Consider the following 25,340-nt stretch of genomic DNA (forward strand, 5'->3'; position numbering starts at 1 on the left):
TCTATATTTTTGAATGTAGCTAAATTAAACTTGACTGTGTGAAAAGGCCTAACTCAAAGAAAATACAATGGAATTCCCAAGATAAAGAGCTGTGCTACAAATGAAGCCTGAAATGGGCAAATGCTCAGAGGTTTTTCTTTTTTTGCTTAGTGTCATATCACTGGAAATAAATTGGCTTGGTAAAAGGGGGGAGAAACTGCAGCATATCCTAAATGATAACAACAGGACACTCTGGACTCCCCCCAAATGTCAGAGTTATTGTAAAAATTAGATTAAGCAGTTGTTATCATAGCCAGAACCTTTTCTTTCTGTGCCAGGTTTGCTGATCAAATCCTGTCTCAAGGCTACTTTTAGTGAATATTTTATTGTTTCTCTTACATTTCTCTTTGCTGTCATTAGATCATAAAGGGCAATGTTAGCCTTTTTTTGCCCATCAGTGATAGAAAAACTATACTGTCTTGTCAACAGGAGGGGGAGCATGTGCTAATAGGAAGAGCAGATGCTAGTGCTCTGTGTTTGGATTAGAGACCCTATTGATCCAGAGAGGATTTATAGTAGCTGTGAGAATGGAGATTGTCAAGCAATGTCATTGTTCCGTTGTTAACCTTTCCCTCTTAAAGCCAAGGGTTGAAAGGTAGAAAGGTGTTACATCTCGGGAGATCTTTTACCTTTTTTTATAATTATATAAGAAAGAAAGCAAATAACTTTTTTTTTAACAGTCTCCTCTATGAAAACAAAAATTAATTGCTGCAGTAGATTTTAGTGCCTTTATTATAGTGCAAGTTGGTGCCATTCTTGATTCAGAGACGGTAAAACAGCAGTTCTCTTTGTTCCTTTATATGATTATTATTTCCTTACTGAATACTTAAGCGTGCCTATTAGTTCAGCGCAATGAGCATTTACTTAGTGAACTGCAGATAAGATTCAATAGGACCTTGATAAGGCTTTGTTAAGGAATTTGTCATTCTGCATTCTAAAATGATTAACAGTGTGGGGGTTTTGTTTGTGCTAGGATTTCCAGAAAAACTTAAAATACCAAACCGAGGGGTGTTGAAAGGCTAAACCACGGTCTGGTCCCCTCAGGAGCACAATAGAATATCAAGCTTCGCTTTCAGAATGGTACCTGCAGAGACAAGCTTTTCTTTCTGAATCACAAATTTAATTTTACTTCTATATCAATGTGACTGAACTACTGGGTTAGTTATATACATTTGTTTTATGTTCAGCTGTCTGCTAGATTTATACTAATGTGGTATGTTTCCCTTTCTCTCTTCAGCTTAATAACCAGTTTGTATTTTGTTTTGATTTTTCAGTCCCGTCTTTTACCTTCACACCAACAGGTATATATTTGCACTTTTCCCCCCTTCTTTGTTACTTTAGCATGTGTTTGTGGTACTGTTTCTCTTTTTCTGACATAACCAGCCCAGCTGTTCTGAAGGGTTTTTTAAACAATTTCATTAATGACAGGTATCATTATTTTGTTCTCTAAGTAGTGTATATTTGCTTTGTAGCTGACGCTTGTTTCCCTTTGTGTGTACCATTTTGTAGCATACCATTTGATGCAAGCATGCCATTTTGTAGCATGATCCCGTCAGTTTGTAAAACCTGGGCTCTTGCATATTACGATGGAGTAGTGTGGCCTTCTGCATCTAGCGATGCAAAAGGTGCTTCTGATAGAGGAGGAATGACTTAGCAGAGCCCAGATGCTGACTTGAAAGGGGTTCTGTGGGCTTATAGTTGGTGAAACATTTGCTTCTTTTCTTTCCTCTGAATCTGCATTAATCCAGTGACCTAGCAGTTGTCTGCTTTGGAAGACACAGAAAATCAAAGTGCTATAGCAGTTAGATTTCTTTGCTTGCTGCCTTAAACTGTATTTGTGCTATGAAATTTTAAAATAATCATCCTGTTCTACATAAACAGAGGCGCATTTCAAATTCAGGGTGGGTTTAAAATCATCTTCTGTTTCTTTTCGCTTGGAAATGTACAAGATATGACATCACCTGAGCCATAGCCCACCAAAGTCCGTGAGAGCCTTTCCGTTCTGTAGAGCTGACCTTCAGTCAGTCCCACAGCCTGGCAGCTCAGCAGCTCTTCCTCTGCAGCAGATACAATTCAACACATTCAGTACCCACCAGAATACCGCATGCATTACTTTTAGCTACAGCCTGAGTGAACAGCCAGGTTGTTTCTTCCTCCTTTGTTCTAAATCCCTTATTTTCACAAGAGGTCTGTGAGACTTGCAGGCCGTGTGGAATCAGGCAGGGTAAAAACCACCTACCCCCTTCTCTGCACACTCTCGTTAGCACGACGTATTAGCTCAAAATCAGCACTGTACTAATTCGGCCTCTGGGCAGCAGCTGAGTTATTACATCCTTCCAAGTTGGACCGCAGATGAAGCACTCTCATGTCTGTCTGCGCTCACCCACACAGACCTAATCGTAAAGGGTTAGATTCTTATCCACGTGCTTTTAATCACATTGAATAGTATCTTGTTTCAAAAGTCATCCTGTTATGTTCAGTGGAGTTGCTTACTGTTCCGCATGAGTCAGAGTGGTCCTTGATGTTTCTGAAGTCCTTTGAGATCCACGGTGGAGACTAATTCAAACTATTATTATTTTGCTGTTGCTTTAATTGGCTTAACAGAGGGCTTCTATTGCAATCACAATTGTAGCACGCTGCTGAAATTCTGCAGAGGTTGGTAGCTTAGCTAACATATATTTTCTCAGTTGGATTCTTAACATTAAAAGAAAATATCAAGGCTCCATAAGATATGTCAGAGCTGCAAAATAAATAGCACTAAGATTTTTAAAGAAGAAATTGGAAAAAACACAAAGTATGTAAAACATTTAAAGGGAAAAAAAATCCTTTTTCAATCCAAGATCTCAGTCATTAGGTCTATTGACTTTAAATGGAACCAGACCCTCTTCTTTAGCATTATCTATAGTGAAAGACTTACCTGTAGCAAAGCACCCTACATTTTAATCCTGTTACTGTAATCACTGCCAGCATTTATCTCTCTCTTGCAGACTCCCAATTTGGAGTTCTTCTAAAGAGCAGAATTTGGCTGGTTTTTTTCGACACATTCCTAGTTGGAAAATGTAGAATCCATCAGCATTTGCAGGGAGGCAACCTCCTTAACCCTTTGCCAAACCCAATGCAAACCTGCAGAATTTATAGCACTGTTTCTTCATGGATGTTTGCATCCTAAAAACTAACTTTTCAACCATGATGCTTCCTATGAGGGATATGCACTCCATGCCAACAAATAAATGCATGTGGACATCCACTTTGTTAATGTGTAATGCTTCTGAAATGCTAGCAAAACTGTTCCTTCTAATTTAGGAAGTGTTCTTTATGCCAGACATCTTTTACAAAGATTTATACATTTAAATTTTTAGATAAAAAAGTACCATTAATAAATCCAATTGTAAAGTGTTAAAAAATGTGAAGCCTCTGTGGACTTGTAGAGTGTGCCTGTTCCATGAGTATAGCGCAGTAACATTCAGAAAGAGCATGTGTTTTTGCAGCAGGGTCAGCTGTAATGAGGCATTGTTTACATTGCAAGTAAGGTCTGTTATAGGATCATGATACCTCTTTAATCTTACCAAAATAATAACGTAGAGCAAAGCTTTAACATCTAACCATTCATGAAATAAATATATGACCTAAATTCTTCCACAGAGTAACTCCACTGAAGTCAGCAGAGTTATGTTAAGGATAAGTTCAACCTGATATATGGCTTCCTGCTTTCTTAAGCGATACATGTGTGTGTTTGTGTTCTTCAGAACAGAACTGAAATACAAAACTTTGTTGGAGCGAAGACTGGCAGTTATCAAGCAACACAAATATGATGTATAAACTTGCATTTGAAGGAATAGCTTGCAGAATGAGACTCAGAATTAATGTATAAACAATGCACGTTTATTGTCTTGGCTAAAATGAAACAAAGGCAAATTTAATACTGCTATTAAGGAGTCTTTTATGATTTTTAAATTATTTCATTTTTTTTATCTTTAACTATTTCAGTAACGTATCAGAGAGGAGGAGAGGCCGTAAGCAGTGGAGGCAGGTAATTATGTGCTTGATTTTTAAAGCTATAAATCATGTGCAACTAAATTTAAGGAGGGTAGGAGTACAGTTGTCCTTGTGAGTGATAGCAGAATAATCACTTGCAACGATATGTCTTAATTTATTATATTAATTTATACATCTTGGACATATCCTGTTTAGAAGGAAGATATATGGTTTGAATTTTTCGGTTGCTTTCCAAAGAATGAGTCATTGTATCTTCAGCTTTGTTAACCTGTAAAAACGGTATCTCAAAAAATGAGCAGCAGAGGGAGCACTTTAACTTCAAAATAAAGACCTGGCTTACCAGCTGATTAAGGGAGTAAAAGTAATTAAGTCGTGGCATTTATGAAGATTAAGAAATATAGCTGGTTCACAAATACTACAAAGAAAGAAAACGTTTATTGGAAAAAATTGCTGAAGACATAAACAGCTTATGAGGTGACTTTTTAAGAAAAAAATCTTGCTACGTATGCACAACAGTTAAAGAATCACTTGCAAGACACGGAGCTCTGAAGGAGAGGGAAACAGGTAGGTTTTAAATTTAAAGCCCCCAGCTTTGAGAACCTAGCCCATTCCAGACTGAGGATTTAACTAAAACATGTTTACTGGGTTTACGCTTAATGAACGGCAGTGGCCAAAACAGTAATTTACATTTCCTCTGTAGAGGTGGAGTTTTTTTCAGGAGGCAAAATAACAGTTTTAGCAAAAAGGCAGGTCAGAGCAGTGTCACTTCAGTAGCACACCTTTTTTTTTTCCTAGGTCACATTCAAATATGCCTTTTTAAAAGCATCTCAGTTAAAGATTTGGCATGATTCTGAAATAAACTCTAAAATCTCAGAGAGCAGCTGGGTGATAAACTCATATATTAATTCCTGTTTCACAAGTGGCATCTTGTGATTTCTAATTTGCAAGACCATACAAAAATTTGGTAATGGTAAACGTTAGGCATAAAATTAAGCATTCCCAATCTACTTGAATGTTGCTGCTGTTGCTGAACCTGGCACCTTAAGAGCAATTGCAGATCTCTCTGTCCAGCACTGTGTGCTGCTGTGTTGTCGTAGCCATAAAACCATGGAGGAAAACCTCTAGAACAGTTACCATGTGATTTTTGAATGGACAAATCTGTAAATCACTGGGTTGCTGCCTTCACCCCAGGACAGTGAGAAAATAAGAGAGAATAGAGATGAACCCTCTTTCTCCCTGACAAGGTTGTTCAAAAAGATACGCAGTTAACATCCTTTGTGTTCTTTGTGCCACTGTGCTTTCTTGCTCTTCCCATAGCACAAGCTAAACAAAGCACACTCGCATAGACTCAGAGGACAGAAGTGAACCAGAAGTGTCTACATCGTATACAGTCATTTTGGTATTGCTAGAGAAGCAGCATCATTTTTTACTGTCCTAGTTTTAAGGATCAGTGCCACAGTCGAGCAGTGTAATTGATTCAAGGTGCTAACATCTGTGCTTCTTTTTTTCATTTGCATATACAGCAGTTGCAGAATGTATGATGTTGTACCATATTTTGTAGAATATGAAACATCCTTCTGCAAGATTAAAAAAAAAAAAGTTAATTATACGTATGAAACCTTTACTCTGATTTCCAAACTTAAGGTTTTCACTTCCTTAAATTATATCTGCAATGTTTTGGAGAGGTTTAGCGTATTTGCCAAGTGCAGTTATGTGAGCATATTAAAGTATTATTCAGAATTCAGTATGTTACAGTGATATGTTGCAACATATCCCCACTTCTGCGATGCTGAAAAAATACCCATTTCTGTGGCAATCCCTTTTCTAGACAGGATTCAAGTAATGGTAGTTGTGGTGGATTGACTCCAGCCAGCAGCCAGGCACCCACACAGCCACTTGCTCAGTCCACCCCACAGCCCAGACCCGGTACAGTAATTTCAAGGACTCAAGGAATTTGCTGCAGAGGTTAAAGATCTTTGGAAATTATGATCTCCAATCATCACCAGGCTATGGAGCTGTCATGCAGACATTTCTCGCTTACAGTTCCAACTTAATGGCTCCAATTAGTAGAGTTTTCATCTACTTATATACCTCGCACCACATTTCTTATGTGACAGCAGGTGTGAATGCAAAGTAAATTTTAGAAGCAAAGGACCTTTAACTCTCTATCCAAAAATCCAGTACAGAGGCCTTGAAAGTGCTGAAACATTCTGGAAGGCTTTGTCTCCTCCAAATGCCTTGAAGTATAGTTTCACTGTAAGAGCAGAGTGGTAGGGAAAAAAGTAGCGTATTTCAAATCCTGGCCTGCTCACAGGACTATGTAGCTGTACATTTATTTCAGATTTACAAAAAATACTTGTTTAGTGCATGTGTATTGGCTAGTTTCTTAGCCTGACAGTAAGTCAAGCTTCATCGCCTCCTATGTTAAATTGTCAGGTGACATATGCAGTACAGAAATATATATATACACATATATGTATAGATCTTTTAAATGTCATTCTAAAACTATGACTTAAGCCTGCAGCACTGACAGACTATATCCCCCACAGCTAACTGCATGCAGTTTGTATTCTCAACTTGCAGTTTAAGAAGATTAGCATATTTTATTTTTGAAGAGCATCACATCTAATATTATGGAGACTGGTTTCTGCACTATTTCAAATGGAAAGTTGCCTGTTAAATCCTGTGGTGAAAGAGACCATGTTCCTTTTTTTTTTAATATGACAGTGGCTAAAATTGTGTATTTTTAAAAGCACCGTAGTTATCAAAAGCAATTTTAAGTTGTTAGGGGATGCTACTTATGTGGGACTTTATAACATACCATTGCATTGTTAGTGTGAAAACTGAGGAGGCACCAAAGATTCTACAAAACGTCATCAGAGCGTCTTTCACACTTACTAGAAAAATTCAGCAACTTGGAAGCCAAGGAATGCTATTTCCTTCTGCTGATGGCAGGAATACACTTAATTCCAAAGCCAGCCAATATGCAACATCGATATCTGGATATTTTTGAAGGTGTTGAGTATTCCCCGTTACTTTAAACTTGCTTAGGAGCTGCTGCTGTTCCACCCACATAAAGATTAAGCGAGTGGCTTACTCATTAACAAAGATGTATCACACACAGTATGCTTAGTGAGATCCAAATACTCCCAAGTGACAGAAGTTTCTGTAATCTGCTTTTCCCTTTAATCCACTCCAATAGTACTATCTGATGGTGAGGAGAACTTGGCTTCATAAATCACCAAGAATTCGGGAGTATTCACATCCAGTCTCAGCTCTTATTTCCACATATCCATCTCACTTCCATGTGTGAATTTTTTGTTTGTTTGACTCGTCAATTTCTCCTTTTTTAGCTTGCTTTCTTTAAGAAAGGGAGAAAGGGCAGAAAAATAAAAATACAACCTTTCCAGAAAAACAAAACAAAACAAAAGTGACAGTTAAAGGTTGCAGACAAATGTATATGTGTAGTTTATCAAACTGAATGGATACTGTGCTTGGCTGTTCACTTCAGAGTGTCTTAGCAAGGAATAGGTTATGTAGGAGACTAGAAACCATTAAATAATTGAATCAAGCTGTATTTTCCAATGCTCAAGCCTTCCAATGCGTGATATTATTTTGTAATATCTAACCTTTTGAGAAGAATATAATTGCAATGTAAAAATGCTTTTGTTTAATTTTTGAAATGACCAAGCTTTGTTTTTAAAGGCCAGGACTCCTAAACATCAGTGAACCAGCCACTCAGCCATGGCTAGCAGATACTTGGCCTAACACAGGGAACAATCACAATGACTGCTCCATCAACTGCTGCACCTCTGGAAACGGAAACAGCGATAGCAACCTTACAACGTACAGTCGACCAGGTTAGATATGTTTCTACCTTGCTAGTGAATCTTCTTTACAGAGTATATACTTCTAATACCTGAGAGTGTGTACAGGTTTGTTTGGTTTTTTATTTCCAATGCGTTTAGACTTAATATAGTTTCTCCTCTATGTCATGATTATACTTTTGGTCCCTTTTCCCTTTTTGGATCCCTTTTTTCAGTTCCCTTTGGATAGTTGTAGCAAGCTGTAGGCTGAAGGAGCCCCTGCAAAGTTCAGTGTTACCAAAAGTCACACTGAACTGATATGTTTCAGCATCTGAAAAAGCAGATAAGGTCATTTTTAGGTTGTTCTGTACATCCGTGTTGCTTGAATGGAGAAGGAGAAGTACCAAAATGACACCAGTGAGATTTTCCTTCTGGTTTGGGTGTGATGGGAAGCAAGAAATAAAACATTGCTACAGTACTTGCAAAACAGTCAATCTACTTTGGCACATTCAAAACCTCTCTTGGGGTGCCATTCTGTACAAAATTGGATAGCTGGTTTTCTGTTTAGGGTGTATGGATGAAAAAGTTAACTTCACACTCTAAAAGCAATTATGAAATGTTAGGTTGTGGTAGTTCCCGGGAGCTTGGGCAGGACTTAGAGTGCTTTTGAAGGAAACCTTGTGAGTTCCATGGGAACACAGTTGGGGAAATATTTCTTAAAGTGCTAATTGTTGAACATTTTGTTTTAAACGGACCTTAGGTTCCTTTTGTTTTAACCCGGTTTGTGTTACTGGTGAGGAATGAAAATGAGTCTTTTCCACTACCAACATCTCCAGCTGATTTTTGCTAGTAGCATTTCCCAGCATTTCAGAGAGGGAGTATGATTACCTATAGTGAGGTTGCATAAGTGCAAAACAGCACTACCTCCTGTAATTAATGTGAAACCAGTCATAATGTGATGGTGGTAATTCATCTGCTGCAGTGTGCTGTCTGACAGTGATCAGTGCCAGGTGCTTCAGAGGAAGGTGAGAGTTTTTAACATTAGAGACTTGTATCTTACCCTGCCTGAGGATATCACGTCCACAAATACCTATGTAAAAAGATTTCTGATACAGAGATACTTTATTGTGGCAAGTACAGACATACCAAGTTCTAGTAACTGAAACTTAACAAATTCAGAAAAGGAAGAATATGCACATTTTTGAGTGTTGTAAACCATTATAACATCTTGTCATGAGGTGCAGTGGATTCTTTCTCAATTTAGCTTTTATATTAAGCTTGGTTGTGTTGCAAAGCGATTCCTTCCTTCCAATAGAGCTTATGAGCTTGAGGGTCAGACAAGATGCTCATAGTGGTCTCTTCTGTCCTGGAAAATCTGGCAGATATTCTTAATTATGTCAGCTTGGGCTTGGCTTATGTCTGAAGCAGCAGAGTTGGATATCCCCTCTATAGCTGTGAGTATGCTAAGTAACTCTGCATTTTTAATTTAAGTATAGTACTGTCTTCCAAGTCTACAGAATGGGAATGGGTTGTTCTAAAAGTAGATGCCATAAAAAAAAACCTAACAGAATAAATCTTCTGTTACATAGATAAACCAGTTTTGTTTAAGTACTTTGTATGAGGAATTCTAATCCATCTGTGTAAAAAAATGTACCTACTGCATATACTGTATCGATTATATTGCCCTACACACAAATCGGATGTAGCTGAAAATGGAAGGAGGTAAAAATATATGTTGTAAGTGACTCTACAAGGATATTACAGCAAAGCATGAGGTATTAGGAATGAAGAATATGCTGGATATATAATTGCCCAGTAGAATACAATAGACTTGGAAAGGAGGAAAGTCTAGAATGGTTTCAGTAGGTGAGAGAAAAAGCAGAAATGAAAACATTTAAAAAGTAGAAAGCAAGAAGTTGAAGACTGTGAAGCAATAAATAACAGCTCGTGTAAGAAAGAAAAACATACCAAACAGTAAAACCTTCAAAAACACAAGCTGGAGGGCATAAAATGTACCATGATAAGTTGTATGTGGCATGTTCTGATACTGTTCCTTAATCACTGAAAATGTGGATCGGTGGTTTTCTTCCTCAAGTAGTATTTTATTTCTCTTTTTCAGGAAATATTTCTCAAAAAAGATGTATGTATTAGGGAATATTTTTGAAATTGAACATCCTCTATATTTAGTAGTTACTTCATTTAGTATAGTGGTCAAATCCTGAATTCTGTACTTAGTTTTACTTGGCACCCTCTCCAGTAATTTAATTGTGGCCACAGGTAATGGACTTCAGGTTTTGAATCAAACTCATTAGCATAAATACCACATCTTTTAAAAGAGGAAAACTATATTCCTGGTGATTGTTATGTAATTATTGATGCATTAATCAGCTGGCAAATGAGAATTTTTGCTTAATGATCATTGAATGCTGGTTTCACTAAGCCTCCTAACTGCTGACCCACAGACTGCATTACTCCATTCAGTATTCTTACAGTGGACTGGATATGGAGAAGAAAAAAAGTGTGTGGAGCTGCTGTCACGTGGAGGCAAGGGAATGCAGAAAGGCAGGCACACTGGTTCATGCAGTAGTGGCCAGAGCATCAGTACATGTCTGATTTACTCTATGCAATAAGTGGTGATCTCATGATGCAATAACTATTAGAAGGATGAATTAATGCTGTCTATATGATACATATTTAGCATACCTGACAATGGTATTACTATGGTATTACTTATTTTGCAATATCCAAAGCACCTAAAAATTAACAAAAATTCCAGATTGCTTTCCTGTCTTTTTGTTTCAAACCAGAATATAAGATTGTACAAGGAAACAATGATCAAATAAAGACTTGCTACTGGGTACTGAAGTACCTTTCACATTGTACTTTTCTCTTTAATTCTGCTATGTGTAAGCATTTTTCATTCTGTTTTATAAAAATCTGTTGTATCTCTGTTTCTTATCACAAGTACAAGAAAGTCTAAATGCTGTTGAGATGCCATGAGATGACTGTCATGTTTAGTTATTCCCACTATTACATTTTGGTTGATTCTTCCTTTCAATGCAAGTTATTTTAATCACAGTTATTGATTAGATATCTATACTGCTTTGAGAACAATGTCTAAAAACGTGAATGTTTATATGGCCACTGTAGAAAAAGCCCAGCAAGGTAAGTCATTGTAGATAAAATTCAGAAGGTCGGAATTTACAGTGAATCAAAACAGTGAACGCTACTTTTGAAGCAGTAGCTTATAAGATAAATAATATTCTGTAAATTATTTAGTTAATTACAGTATCTCTGCTTCATGGATGCAAGCCATATAGTAATGCACTAAAAATTTTTTAAAGGGAATTTCATTGAAAGTATATTGTAAGCGAACAGAATGACCTTTTCTTTTTTCTTTCCTCTGTGGTTAGCCGATTGTATAGCAAATTACAACAATCAGCTGGACAACAAGCAAACAAACCTGATGTTGCCTGAGTCAACTGTATATGGTGACGTGGACCTCAGCAACAAAATCAATGAGATGAAAACCTTCAATAGTCCAAATCTAAAGGACGGAAGATTTGTCAGCCAGCCTGGGCAGCCCACTCCTTATGCCACCACTCAACTCATCCAGTCAAATATCAGCAATAATGTTAACAATGGCAGCGGGGATACGAATGAGAAACACTGGAAACCCTCTGTTCAGCAAAAGCAAGAGGTTGCACCCATACAGTACAACATTATGGAGCAAAACAAATTAAACAAAGGTGAAGAGCTTTTAGCTTGTTTCTCCTCTTTAGGCATCAGAGGAGTTTTGACCTTCTGGTGCTGGGAGTCTAAAGCTTTCAGGTTCAGCAATTACAGACTTCTGTGGTGCTTTTAGACTTCTCCCTCTTTAGATTTAGAAATCCACAGTTAGCAGTGTCAGAAAGTTAATTAGCACCACAATAACCTTCAGATATTGAATTTATTATAACAAATAACAAGCTCTATCTTTAGAAAAGAGTTAAATACATTTCGTATGGATTTGAGATTAATTTAAATTTAATAGTAGTTAAGGGATTGGTTAGGACAGAGGCCAGATATTTTATTCATAAGCCAGATGCATGGTAGTCGCATTATACTCTACCTTAAATTTTAAATAGGTCAACCCACTCTTCCCAGTCGTGGATGGAGACTAATTAAATCTACATGTTCATGTAAACGAATGAAATTTTGCATATCAAAACTCTCTAAAATTGTATTGTGTTGTACACTGGGGACACAAATGGAGTGATCCAATTCATTTTAGACTTGTTCCTAGCAAGCCTTCGATTCACATCTTGAGAGGCAATGCTACTGCACACAGTTTTGGAAACTAAATTCCTTTGTTACACTGACTGAAGTCTGTGGATCCAGAAGCTAAAAATAAATTGATTTCAGTGTTAACGGGAAACATCAGAATGTACTTCTGTGGCCTTGAGGGCATGTTTCTTTAATATAATGTGTGGGAGTTGGAAGAAATAGGTATGTGATTTCTTGCTAGTCCTCCAGGCTACCATGCAACCTCTTTTAATAACCTGATTTGCAAAACAGTATCCCTAGGAACTGGACCTATTCTAACTTGGAACTTTTTGCATGGATTGTTGTAACTCAAGTGATCACATAGTGATAAGTTATCCAGTAAATATGTTTCATTACAGGAATGTTGATTTCTCTACTGGACCCATCTGCTCACAGAGGAGTTCAAAGGGCAATATAAAATGTGACACCTTCCCTTGACATAAACATGTCAAAAGAAAATTCAGTTTTTGTGGCTCCTTACTAGAGGGTGAAAGCTGTATTTTTTTGTAATTATGTTTTCTTTCATGAACTGTGTATTACATATCTGTTTTGGAATTAAAACATGTTTGGTTTTTATGCTCTGGAAGATACTGCATCTTTCAAACTGTGTATATTACACTGCATATTCGCTAGCATATTGTAGCGTGGAAAGGCCCCCTTAAAGCATTGTCTGCTGACAGTCATATATACATATTTCAGAGTGCTGATTTACTGTTTATCCTCTGTGTAAACATATGCGGTATGTAGGGCTTCAGCGTGGTCTCTGGAATGCAACTAGGCTGAGAAACTATTACAGAATACACTCTGGTGTGGAATTTATCATTTTGCTCTTTTTCCCGTGCTTACATTATCACAAACATTTCTGCAGCAGATGGGGACTGGATTCTTAGTTTTGTTTATTTTTGTTTTGATTTTCTGTTTTATGACTCAATATTCTGATCTTGGTTTTCTCATTTCCTAAGTCAAAACCATCTTGCTGACAATTGTACCTATAGCTTTTGTGGTGGGAAATAACCATTTTGATGAGTTACATGCTGTGCTTCATTGTCACTACTTTATGTCCAGTGGTTCTGTTTATGACGCAGTTTTATTTGCTGTACGAAGAGTAACTCGGCTCCTTTCTGTTCTCTGTAAATTATAATTCCTTTTTGGCATGAGAGTACTGTTTTGTCAGATGAGTATTTTACTTCTGATAAAGTTTTACAGATCTGGTTGCCAAATCTAGATTTAAAAGTAACATATGAATATCAAGGGCTTTGGAACTACAGAAGGAAGTTACAGTAATAGCCATTAGCAAAAAAAAAACCCTGCCTGTAGCTAGAACCTGCATGACCCAGTGTAAATAAAAATCTTCTTGGAGCCGGCAGGCGTTAAACAAAGACCTCTTCTGTTGTAAACCAAATTGGGTGGAGCTGCATTGTTGCTCCAGTGGATCCTTCAGCTCTTGTAATGCGGAGCTGACTCCTGCCTGGCTTTGCCACCTTTGAAATACAAAAAGCAGCTACCACAGTCCGTTGGCTGCCCTGCATGCATAAATTAAGCAGAGACCATGGAAAAGCAATCAAGGTGATGGTCTGTTCATATGCAAAATGCTCATACAGGTCATATATATGTACTTTGAGACTTAATCCCTGCAGAGGCATTGGGACAACCCTGTGCATAGGATTTCATTGTACTTCATTTTTTCTGTGGAGCTACTAAGTTCCCATGATTTTCCTTAAACTTACAATTAGAGACAAGATAAAAATAAAACATGATTATAGGATGATTTTCCTTTCCAAAAATGAATTTATTTCTTCCTCACTATTTTCAGGAGATCTTAATTTGTGTTATAAAGCAGGTACATAAAAGTAGATGTGTTTCTGAAGGGTGGCATTAACTGTACTATTAAACTTGCAGATTACCGGGTAAATGACAACATTGCTCCAACTATTCCGTACAACCAGTCATACGACCAGAATACAGGTGGATCCTACAACAGCTCGGACAGAGGCAGTAGTACATCTGGTAAGTATCTACAGTGTTTTCCAAATTTTAGGGGTTTTGGTATTTGGATGCTCTAGCTATAGTTAGCAGTAGTTACCATACTTACAGAAGGGATGATGGGGAGGGACCCACTGACAGTAATACAGCACAGGGATGTTAAACAGCATAAAAACTGGCCCAATAGGTGCCTATATTTCTGTTGCATCTTCATAATTGCTTAGTGCCATCTAAATGTCAATTAAGTAATTGATTGTCCAAAATTGTGAAAGTTATGAAATCAAATAGAAGTTGAATTTCCTAATGTTAATGCCCTACTGGTTAATCTTACGGCCTCCAGATGGGCAAGTCATAGAAATTCCTTTTCAGCTGTCACGAAAAAGAGGATTTTAAATTATGTATTACCTTCCTGGTACTTCACGGATTTCTTCTCAATTTCTTGGGTCTGCTCACCCAAGACAACCTTATTCATGAACAGGCTCAAGATACCAGAATATTTGAGTGATACCCAGAGAAGCTGTGGATGCCCCATCCCTGGAAGTGTTCAGGGTGAGGCTGGATGGGGCTTTGAGCAACCTGGTCTAGTGGAAGGTGTCCCTGCCCACGGCAGGGGTTTGGAACGAGATGATCTTTAAGGTCCCTTCCAACCCAAACCATTCTATGAGTCTATGGTACCTAACAACTGCTTTAAGAAATTTTCTATTTTTTAAATTAAACCCATGCATGTTATTGAGTAAAAAAGCATACATGCGTACATAAAATTTTTATAGATTTCAGTAGCTATATGTCAAAACTATTCTTGTACATCATTCAAATGTAGACAGTAGATAATTAAAGTTAAATTTTGTTTCTCATTGGCATCTCCTATGCAAAATATCTAAAAGTCCTTTGTAAAAATCTTGAAACAAGACAGCTTTTTGTGCTGGAGAATGCTGAACAGGTTACTGAAAATGCACTCAGTGCTTTGGCACCACAGAATACGATTTAATTCAAAAGTTATTGCTTCTCATCATGGTATAACCTGTTCACTCTCAGCTTTGATTCTGGTAGAGGTGTGTGAAATGTTCAGAGCTAAAGCAGAAACTATGCATAGGCTTGGTTTGGGGCTTTACTGTAAGTCTGATACTTAGCCAATGTTTATTTACATCAAGCTAATTATAGGGTGAGTTATGGTCACAATCACCAGTGCCCTGGACTTTACATCTACTAATCAAGACAAGAACTTTTCACCTTTTGTTCTGCTGTTGCCTTTGATAGTCCAGTTGCCTTAATCCTAACCTGCGCTCTGCCTTGAGCGATTGTGACTGAGGCACAGCAGAGGCATAAACATGTAGATGAGCCTGCTGTGCCTTTGGGTGACCTGAATTCTCAGTGGCTGGGGTGAGATAAGCACGGCTTCCGATTCTCCCAGCTGCTCAGGGGTGTTCTTCTGGGAGCCAGCCTTTTGCCCGTTCCCAGGTCTACAACATCAGGATGTGGTGCTTAGCCTGTGCTCAATGATGTTAAGACCTGAAATTCAGTGTGAAGGGGTATGAACCCATGCAAATTAAAAATGAGAAGGTGATATTCTCCATGCTGACACCTATTATAGTTACTCATAATGCTAACAATTTATAGTCCTATACCAAGGACTCCAGCAGGAATGAAGCAAGGTGACCAGAGTAATAAATTAATTGTGCTGAACCTAGTATATATCATGGTGCTTAGGGTAGAGAATGAGGATGATGGTCGCCTTGGGATAGTTAGGGTCTTGCTTGACATACTGAGATACCAGAAAAATAATTGTACATAGCTAAAACATATTTGTATCTGGCAGCTAATGTGGGGCAATAATAAACAGAATTACTGTCCATAAGAATGGAAAATCTGAGACAGCAGAAGTGAGAAAAACATGCTTCCTAAATCTCATTGCAACATATTAAATCATGTGTATGTGGCTTAACTACGATAATATGAAACCATGCCTCAGTTGAAGAGAGAAATGTGAAGGATTCTAAAACATACTCAAAAATGCAGTGACTTTACAATTAACAAAGTAACAATAACAAAGAAGGATAAAAATGTATACCTGTCATGGTTTAACCCCAGCTGGCAACTAAGCACCACCCAGCCACTCACTCACTCCCCCCCTGGTGGGACAGGTGAGAGAATCTGAAGAGTAAAAGTGAGAAAACTCCTGGGTTGAGTGAGATAAAGACAGTGTAACAGGTAAAGCAAACCCTGTGCATAAGCCAAGCAAAACAAGGAATTCATTCGCTGCTTCCCATCGGCAGGCAGGTGTTCAGCCATCTCCAGGAAGGCAGGGCTCCATCACGCGTAACGGTTACTTGGGAAGACAAACGCCATCACTCCAGATGTCCCCCCCTTCCTTCTTTTTCCCCCCAGCTTTTTATGCTGAGCATGATGTCATATGGTATGGAATAGCCCTTTGGTCAGTTGGGGTCAGCTGTCCTGGCTGTGTCCTCTCCCAACATCTTGTGCACCCTCAGCCCACTCGCTGGTGGGGTGGTGTGAGGAGCACAAAAGGCCTTGACTCTGTGTAAGCACTGCTCAGCAATAGCTAAAACATCCCTGTGTTATCAACACTGTTTTCAGCACAAATGCAAAACATCGCCCCATAGAAGCTACTATGAAGAAAATTAACTGTATCCCAGCCAAAACCAGCATAATACCAAGGAACAATGGTAGAATCAGTTCTGATCATAGCCATGTGCAAAGGTAAAATTCAAGACCACCTGAATAATTGGTCTTATTCAAAGTTAATGGAACTGTTAAAGGTGCATTGTTCTATTATGAACTATAATTTCCCAGTAATAGTTGTTGAAAACATTTGTGCCGTACTTCATCGATCTTCTTTCTTCTTTTTTCTGTTATTTTATTTCTTCCAGCAATTATTTTCAACTGCACCTGCCATTTAAACTGAAACTAGTAATTTCATTGTGCCTAAAACGTTTCAGTGGACAAGTACAAATTACATATATTCAGTGACTTAATGCGACAGTGGAACTTTAATAGATCATATCTGTATCATATTGTATTTTAGGTTCCAGCAATTAAATAGTATAAAGGCACTTTAGAAAATATGTCTACAGCTCATTTGTTTTAGATGATAATCTGTAATGTAATTAATAGAAGTAGGAAGCTCACTTTTAATTACATTGCTTGTAAAATTCATTTATGGTTTTATCGCATTTTGACTATTTATTAACAATTCAAGTTTTGTATCCCATGTGCTTTTTTCCATGCTATGTAAAGTTTCTGGTTAAATTCAACTGCTTAAAATGTAGAGTAACTCTACAAAGAAAATGCAATTACAAATTGGTGTAACAAAGAGGAATGCCAGTTTATTCCAGCACAACAGGAAATGCCTGGAGAATTCAGGAGGATCTGGGAGGGACTACGGTTATTTTGTTTGTCAAAGCTAGTGGTGAGGAGATACTTAAAAGCATTACAAATATGTACTGCTTTTTATTCACAGGGAGTCAAGGGCACAAGAAGGGTGCTCGGACCCCAAAGGCTCCCAAGCAAGCTGGCATGAACTGGGCAGATCTTCTTCCCCCCCCTCCAGCACATCCGCCTCCTCATAGCAATAGTGAAGATTACAGTCTTTCGGTGGATGAAAGGTAAGAGAAAAATGAATACCTCATCCATTTCTCACTTTAACCACTAGTTAACTGAACTGTAATTTGACCTACAAGCTGGCAGTGATACCTTCCTTCAGTACTGTTCTGGTGCTCCTCATGTAGCTGTAGTGTGGCTATTTAGAGATCACATACTGACAGCGGTGTACATCCACTCAGTACATCCTTACTAAGCTGTTTTCAGGAACACATATAACAATGATTTTTTTCTGGGCTATTTGTACGTGTATCAGATATGCTAATTACACAGTAAAAATGTAAGTCCTTATTTTCTTAAAATATTAATTTTAGCTATGACCAAGAAATTCCTTGTCCTGTCCCACCTGCAAGGATGTATCTGCAGCAGGATGAGCTAGAGGAAGAGGAAGAAGATGAGCGAGGTCCTACTCCACCTGTCCGAGGGGCAGCTTCCTCTCCGGCCGCTGTCTCCTATAGCCATCAGTCAACTGCCACTCTCACCCCCTCTCCCCAGGAAGAACTCCAGCCCATGTTACAGGACTGTCAGGAGGATCTGGGACACATACAACACCAACCTGACCGAAGGTGTGTCAATGCAAATGTAGCAAGAGAGATGTGACAAAAGTCATCCTGGCCCCACTGAAAATTCCTGTTGAATTCAGTGAGGCCAAGCTTTTCCCCATGATATTTATTCTGTTAATATTTAACTTCTGCTCCAGGACGTAGAACTATTTGTAACCTAAGAAATATGTAATTATGTTGCTTCATTATTATACATGGAAAGAAATGCAGTATATCACTTTACGCTACGTACGATGCTGACATAAGTTAAATTCACAGTCATCAGGATATTAAAGTGGTATCGTTAACACAGCTTACCATATAATTACAGTTCCATTGTTTCCAATAGATTTACTGCATTATTACCATAAAATAGCATGCATTATTTCACAGTAACTGTGCAATTAACTTGTCACCAATATGTATGAATATATATAAATATATAATTTATATAACCTATAGATTTTCCTCCTCTCATAAATCCTAATATAGGAAATTATTGCTTGCAAAATTTTCTTAGCATTTCCACCTACCCTTATTTAAAGGACTGTCCAACATTAATAAAGACAGATATTTGTTACAGGGAAATTTTCTTTTCCTCTTCTCTGAGTTGCTTTTAGTACAAACTATTTTGCATATATACTCTCACAGCTTTTCTGCCGTAAAACAGTGAATTCTGAATGAGGCTTTTTATGTATGATGCTTACTTGTCTTGCTTTTTGTTAAGAAGGCACAGCTTTTCCATCCCAAATTATGGTTTTTTATTATTTTTTTCCTCCAGTGGTTTGCACATAGTTTGTTACCACAAATGTACAAACTTACCTGCAATATTCTAGTCATACTTTTTATTTTTAGTGACATGCAGGCCTATTATGATGAAGATAATTTGGTCTTGCCGAGTAGACTGTAGAACTTTGATTTTATTAATAGAGCTTACTGGACATTTATGGACGTATTTTCCAGAATGTTTTCTGAAAAGTTAGTTCATTTTTATGTTTCCCTTTTTTAAGTAAGCAGTTGTTACTAATCCTTTTTTTTAAAGGGCCTATATCTGCTTTTACTTTTGCTTCCTACTTCTACTTGGTTTGCCTTGTTTTGTTTTCTTTATTCTTTATGGTGACAGTTCTTGTACTGTGTATCTTCTTCTCTTCCTGTGTCTTCCTGAGTCTTTAAAATCATTCTTTTTATTAGTGGGTGGCTAATAATATTTCCCTGTAATTTCCATTGGCCCTGATGTGTCAGGGCACAGAAGTGTTCATTTTAATCACCTAAATTTTCTGGATTATTTAGAGGTTAAACTAGCTGGGCGCTAATGGAAAAGGGAAATGCTAAGTGAGCAATGTGTTGTGAGTGACATTCCAGAACCTCAGCTACCATGTTCTGGAGAGTGGGAATTGTGTGCTGACATACAGAATGGAGTAGGCATTGGAGCAGATGTATGCAAACATGCATAACCAGCCAGCAGCTCCTGGAAAGTAGGTGGTTTGCTCAACACAGATTGATGGCTAGTCACCATGAATGTCATCAAAAGAAGTGGCAGAAGTATCTGGAAGGGTGTTCCAATTTAAGCTCCTAGGTCATACAGCTTACTCATTGAGTGAACTGAAAAAATAGAATGTATATTTATTTTGTTCTTCCTACAATGGTTAAGTCTAGCTTTGCTGAAAGTCTTAGAATTGTTAGTGACTAAATTTGTCTTTTTTATCTTTTTCAAACATTGTTTCTTTTCTTTTTGCTACATCCATCTCGTCAGTTAAAAAAGATTCTCATAATCCTATGATTTGTAAGGCTTAGCTGACTACCTTTTCCATCTAATGGCGTTGATATGACCCATGGCAGTGCTGTTTAGGAGCTGGATGTACTGTGCACAACAGCTGTAGCCCATTCTGGGAGGGAGGTTTCTGTTCTGAACATGGTGTGACAATACTTTCCAATTAAGAATACATTCTGAGTGCTGCCTCTCTGTATTGTTGGCGGGGGTTTTGTAAATGGTGGGTTTATAGTGACAATGATGTCTAAAATACTGTTTGTCATACTTTTTATTAGCTTTACTTGTAGTTCTGCTGAATATTATCTCAATTTCTGATCAGAACCAGACATCTAGAATATGATTCTGGTGGTGATGGTGTACTGTAATATTTCTCTGTCTGGTCAGCTTGCTACAAGTATAGTAAACTGAACTAGAAATCTGTGCTCTGGGAAGAGTGGACAAGCAGAGAAAAAACTAAAGATTTAGTGAGACAGCAGATGATGTCAATGTTAAAGTGAGAGCTGAGACAGGAAACGATGTCACTGTTAAAGCGAGAACCACTCCATCAGATAAAGTGAACGAAGTATTGTTAATTCTGTATGCCCATGAACCAGCTGCTCTCAATTAGCTTATCCTTAAAGGTTGGCAGGCAAGCTATATTTTCAAGAACCCTAACATATTTTGTAACCAGTTGTCTGTCTCCTAATACCAAAACCTAGAGGATAGGAAGACTGGCAAATATATTACAAGGACAGTTGTCACAAGAGCTTTAAATTAAGGCAGTAAAACTTTATTGGGCAAGGTCTCTAGTCAAAGGCAGGTAGAAATTCCCATGCAGAAATGGCTTCTGGGATTTGGGGGAGAGGGGGTTTATTAAAGGATTATTGGGTATATATCCCTAACTGACCTTTTCTTCATTCCATTCAGTACTTACTACAGCAAGTGGAAAATAGCAGCTAGATGATGTAGTCCAGGGAGGTTCCAGCTTGCTCTTGCCACAAAGTATTAGGTTTTTCCTTGCTAAATTTTCTTTTCAAAATCAGTAAGTATTCCCATTTATTAAAATAAAAAAATTGCATCCCCCCCAAAAGAAAAGATTTAATTTATGAGAGTCACCATTTGTCAATGAGATAATAAGAAGGAAAAATTGACAAAGGAAAATTATTTTGGAAATTTTTGCAAAGCAGACTGCAGTAGAAATTCGTGGTAAGCAAAGCCAACAGTACAACCATTCCTGCAGAAAGTATTTCTTCCTATCAGACAAATGGCAATTAAAGAGCATGGCTGTGGCCCTGTGAAGAAAAACTGTTGACAATGTTACTGCCTGGGACTTCTGAGTGAAGTGTTAACTAAACTGAACGTTGATCTAATGTTATCTAATACTTTGCCTCTTTAAGCTGGAGACACCATTACTGATGATTTAAGCTCAAAATAAATTAACCCATACATCTATATGCATTGTGGTATCCTTAAGACCTAGAACTAACGTTATGGTAGACTATTCTTTCTTTATATTATCACCTAGCCCAATTTAAAAAATAATGAAATAACAATATCTCTTTTCATATATTTCTGAATCATTGGGGTGCGTGGAGGGAAGATAATGTTTATGGAGCAATCTGTTCAGGTAGAGGCATCTGTTGACATTGATAGTTTAGAGCTTCTAGAGCAATATACAGACACTTCTTTTGCTCATACTCTCAAGGGTGCACAAATAATTTTTTCGAATAGTCACATGAACTGTAACCAGCTCTTTGCCTAGCTGTACATGTGCTGCTTTAGGAAAAACGAACAGCTTTATGCAAAATAAGCCAATTTTCATTGAAATCAGTGATAAAGGAACCATATTAAAAAATCAGATTTCTTTGTGGTAGATTTCAAACTACATAACTGTCAGTCAGTTCTGATTGGCAGCAAAAATAAAAACTGAAAAAACCAACCAACCGAGAACCTTTCAGATATAAATTCTGTTGATTTAAAAAGGCAAGTCAAGCTTGTTGGGAAATAAATATTTTCATCAACCTGCTATTTCCTCTGTCTATGTTACGTGACTTCAGTTCTTCTTACCCGTGTATTTTTATGCAGACGTCAGCCTGTGAGTCCTCCACCCCCTCCAAGGCCTATCTCCCCACCACATACCTATGGATATATCTCAGGGCCCTTGGTCTCTGACATGGATACTGACGCACCAGAAGAGGAAGAGGATGAGGCAGATGTAGAGGTTGCCAAGATGCAGAACAGAAGGCTCCTTTTGCGTGGCCTTGAGCAGACACCTGCCTCCAGCGTTGGGGATTTGGAGAGCTCTGTAACAGGGTCCATGATCAATGGCTGGGGTTCAGCCTCTGAAGAAGATAACATCTCAAGCGGGCGGTCTAGCGTTAGCTCTTCAGATGGATCATTTTTTACCGATGCAGATTTTGCACAGGCTGTGGCAGCAGCTGCGGAATACGCTGGCCTGAAAGTAGCCAGACGTCAAATGCAGGATGCAGCAGGAGGTGAGTTTGTCCTCTATTTGATGGGAGAAGAAAAAAAAATGGCCATTGTGAAATGTATTTATCCACAACTGCTTCCCGGATTATTCTTGTTCTTATGACATTTAGAAATTCAGAAGAGTCAGAAAAGGAGTTTTGGTGAAACAGTTCAAATAAATTGCTGCTCTACATTGTTTTCTCATAAGTAGTTCCTAATTTTTTGGTGGTCTTGATTACTGCCAAACCTCAACCCCGCTGGTGGATTTCCACCCAGAACTGAATGAGGAAAAAAAAAAAAAGGATTACAGAATTGTATCCTTTTCCTAGTATAAGGCTCCCAGTATTTTCAGTCACTCTTCATGGGAGATTTAATCCCTCTGTATTGAAATGTCCAAATAAGCAGTAAACCTTTAGAGTTGTATTTCCCCTGGATTTGAAAAAAATTTGTAATATATTTGTTTTCCATTTTATATTTTGTTATCTTTTGGAGAATGCTGTTCAAGCTCTTACTGCTGTATTATCGAGATGAACTGCGTTTGTGTTGGTTTCATAATTTGACAGCTGTTACTAGTTGCGGTTTAGATTATAGATTATGAATATGCAGCAAGGCCTTATGCATATGTTTCTTCCTTTTTTTTCCCCCTAAATCACCACTGAACGTATAAAATATGATATTTGAAATATTTAGTGTTTTACAACATACTGGTTACTAGTAACAGTGGGTATATACAGGTAATCAGTAACCTGATCAGTAACTAGGCCCAGTGATATCGTTATAGCTCAGCTAAGAAATAAGAATACCGCAGGGTGGGATGTGGGTTTCAAGCAGATCCATGAATGTTTTGCCAATCAAACTGCTAAACCTGGAGAAGAGGTACTCTGTCACAACTGTGTCCACCCTGACTCCACAGATTTGCAACCATCCTCCCATTTCTGATATCCTCTCCCAGTTAACAGTCCTTTGTTTCATTTCAACACAGCTGTTCATCACGAAGAGTGAGAGGGGAGGTAATTTAGTAATTCTGGATGAAATCCTGGCCGATTGAAGTAGGTGGCAAAACTCCCATTCCTACCCACGGAGCCAGGATTTTATCCATTTTATACATATACTTTCATATAAATATGTATGCCTATGTGTGTGTAAATTTATATATTTAGAAGTCTTTTTACATCCCGTTCCTGTTACAGGTAAATAATTTTACGACAGTTAAGTTCATGTTATCCAGTGATTTTTATGTATTTATATTGCCTGTACCTGACTACACATCCTAAAAACAGTGTGTCAGTTCTTATCTGCAAATAAGCTGTGATAAAAATGCTAGTCGTACATTCCTGATGCATTCCTGGTAATTCACTCAAAGTGGCAGAGGGGGCATCTGTACCTGAGACCTGCCTAGTGACTTGCTCTGCTTATGGCATCGGTGACCTCGCACTGCCAGAGCTAGAGGAGGTGAAACCCCTTTTGAAACTGAAATATTATGTTGTTTCTGGAAGGCAAAAAGCCTGCCTGTGCTTGACTGCCGATGGTGTTCAGCTTCCAACCAGTTGGATAATTTCTGTGAAACTAAGCCAACCTGCCTACTGATAGGATACCAAATGCTTCAATTTAGTTACAGCTCACTCTAAAACTGATTACAGGAAGGATGAGAATTTTATTATTGTTCCAACAGTGTATTTTCAGGTTTTGTATAGCTAGGTCATTCTGATGTAAAAAAAGAGAAAGTATGGAACATCTTATTTTAGATAAGGAAAATAATAGCTATTGTTCTGTAACAATTTCCAGGCCGTAGACATTTTCATGCATCACACTGTCCTAGACCCACCAGCCCAGTGTCTACCGACAGCAACATGAGTGCTGTTGTAATACAGAAGGTCCGACCTGCCAAAAAGCAAAAACACCAGCCAGGACATCTGCGCAGAGAAGTCTACACAGATGGTGAGTCCACTGAAATGGGTGAAAACGTCAGTGAACCTTTCTAAATATGCGTTCAGAGCGTGTGTGTGAAATTTTTCCACAGAGATAACGTTATGTTTCAGAATTCAGTGATTTGTGTTTCCTGTTGCTAAACACACTGAACAGATTAATCATTTTAAATGCCAGAGTTCCTTAATACTACACATTGATGCTTCCACTCCAGACCCTTGCACCTGTTTTCTGTAGTGTCCTAATCGGCTAATTACTGTCATTATTTAAGATCCCAGATAGCATAAATAGTACAATCATTGAGAATAATGTGTGGTTAGGATTAAAACCTTTGTTCACATGACTAACTATTAAAACCTTCAGAATGTGTCTTTTCCGGAAAAAAACAATTTACCATTCAAATGGTGGGCAACACAAATCAATGGATTTTAATCCTGAGCACAGCATTGTTGCAAGCGGTTACTTTGTGAGTAAAAGGAAAATCTAATCGTCGTCTTTCATGCCTTCACACACAATATCAACTCTTGCTGAAAAGGTAGTGCTTGTATTCTCTCGGGAGTGTAGGAGGATAATGCAAACATTGTGATGTTGTCTAGAGAGAGCCTTTAATGAAAATGCCTCAGGTGGTGCAGCTTTTATTAAAGCACTACCTTCCAGTTTTATAAAACAACCCACGGGCTTTGTTGGAAATTCATGTAAGATAAATTCTCCAAGACTTAACCCATCTTGTCAAGTTTGCTAAATTTGCTAACGGGGGGGAGGGGAAAGTAAGGCATCGTTCCCCACCTCCTGGTTCTCTGCAACAACAATCTGATTAGGACTTTCATTACCAGTCTGAAATTTTTCAAAGAGGGGCATCATTTTCCATTATCATATGAAAGCCTAATGTTATAGATCCTTATCCAG

General features: G+C 38.0%; 1 protein-coding gene across 3 annotated transcripts in view; it reads left to right on the top strand.

Moving 5' to 3' along the window:
- The window catches only part of ROBO1 (roundabout guidance receptor 1), a 735,949-nt gene that overhangs the window by 700,342 nt on the left and 10,267 nt on the right, over positions 1 to 25,340 (top strand). For all 3 annotated transcript variants that reach the window (XM_087757517.1, XM_087757518.1, XM_087757519.1), the window contains 9 exons: positions 1,314 to 1,340; positions 4,027 to 4,069; positions 7,741 to 7,895; positions 11,255 to 11,590; positions 14,046 to 14,153; positions 17,608 to 17,752; positions 18,062 to 18,313; positions 22,125 to 22,534; positions 24,294 to 24,446. In XM_087757517.1, coding sequence (XP_087613643.1) covers positions 1,314 to 1,340; positions 4,027 to 4,069; positions 7,741 to 7,895; positions 11,255 to 11,590; positions 14,046 to 14,153; positions 17,608 to 17,752; positions 18,062 to 18,313; positions 22,125 to 22,534; positions 24,294 to 24,446 — 1,629 coding nt within the window. The remainder of the gene's footprint in view (positions 1 to 1,313; positions 1,341 to 4,026; positions 4,070 to 7,740; positions 7,896 to 11,254; positions 11,591 to 14,045; positions 14,154 to 17,607; positions 17,753 to 18,061; positions 18,314 to 22,124; positions 22,535 to 24,293; positions 24,447 to 25,340) is intronic.

The sequence above is a fragment of the Nipponia nippon genome, unplaced genomic scaffold (assembly GCF_047370975.1).
Source record: "Nipponia nippon isolate SJK-2023a ecotype South Korea unplaced genomic scaffold, ASM4737097v1 scaffold_2, whole genome shotgun sequence".
Lineage (NCBI taxonomy): Eukaryota > Metazoa > Chordata > Aves > Pelecaniformes > Threskiornithidae > Nipponia > Nipponia nippon.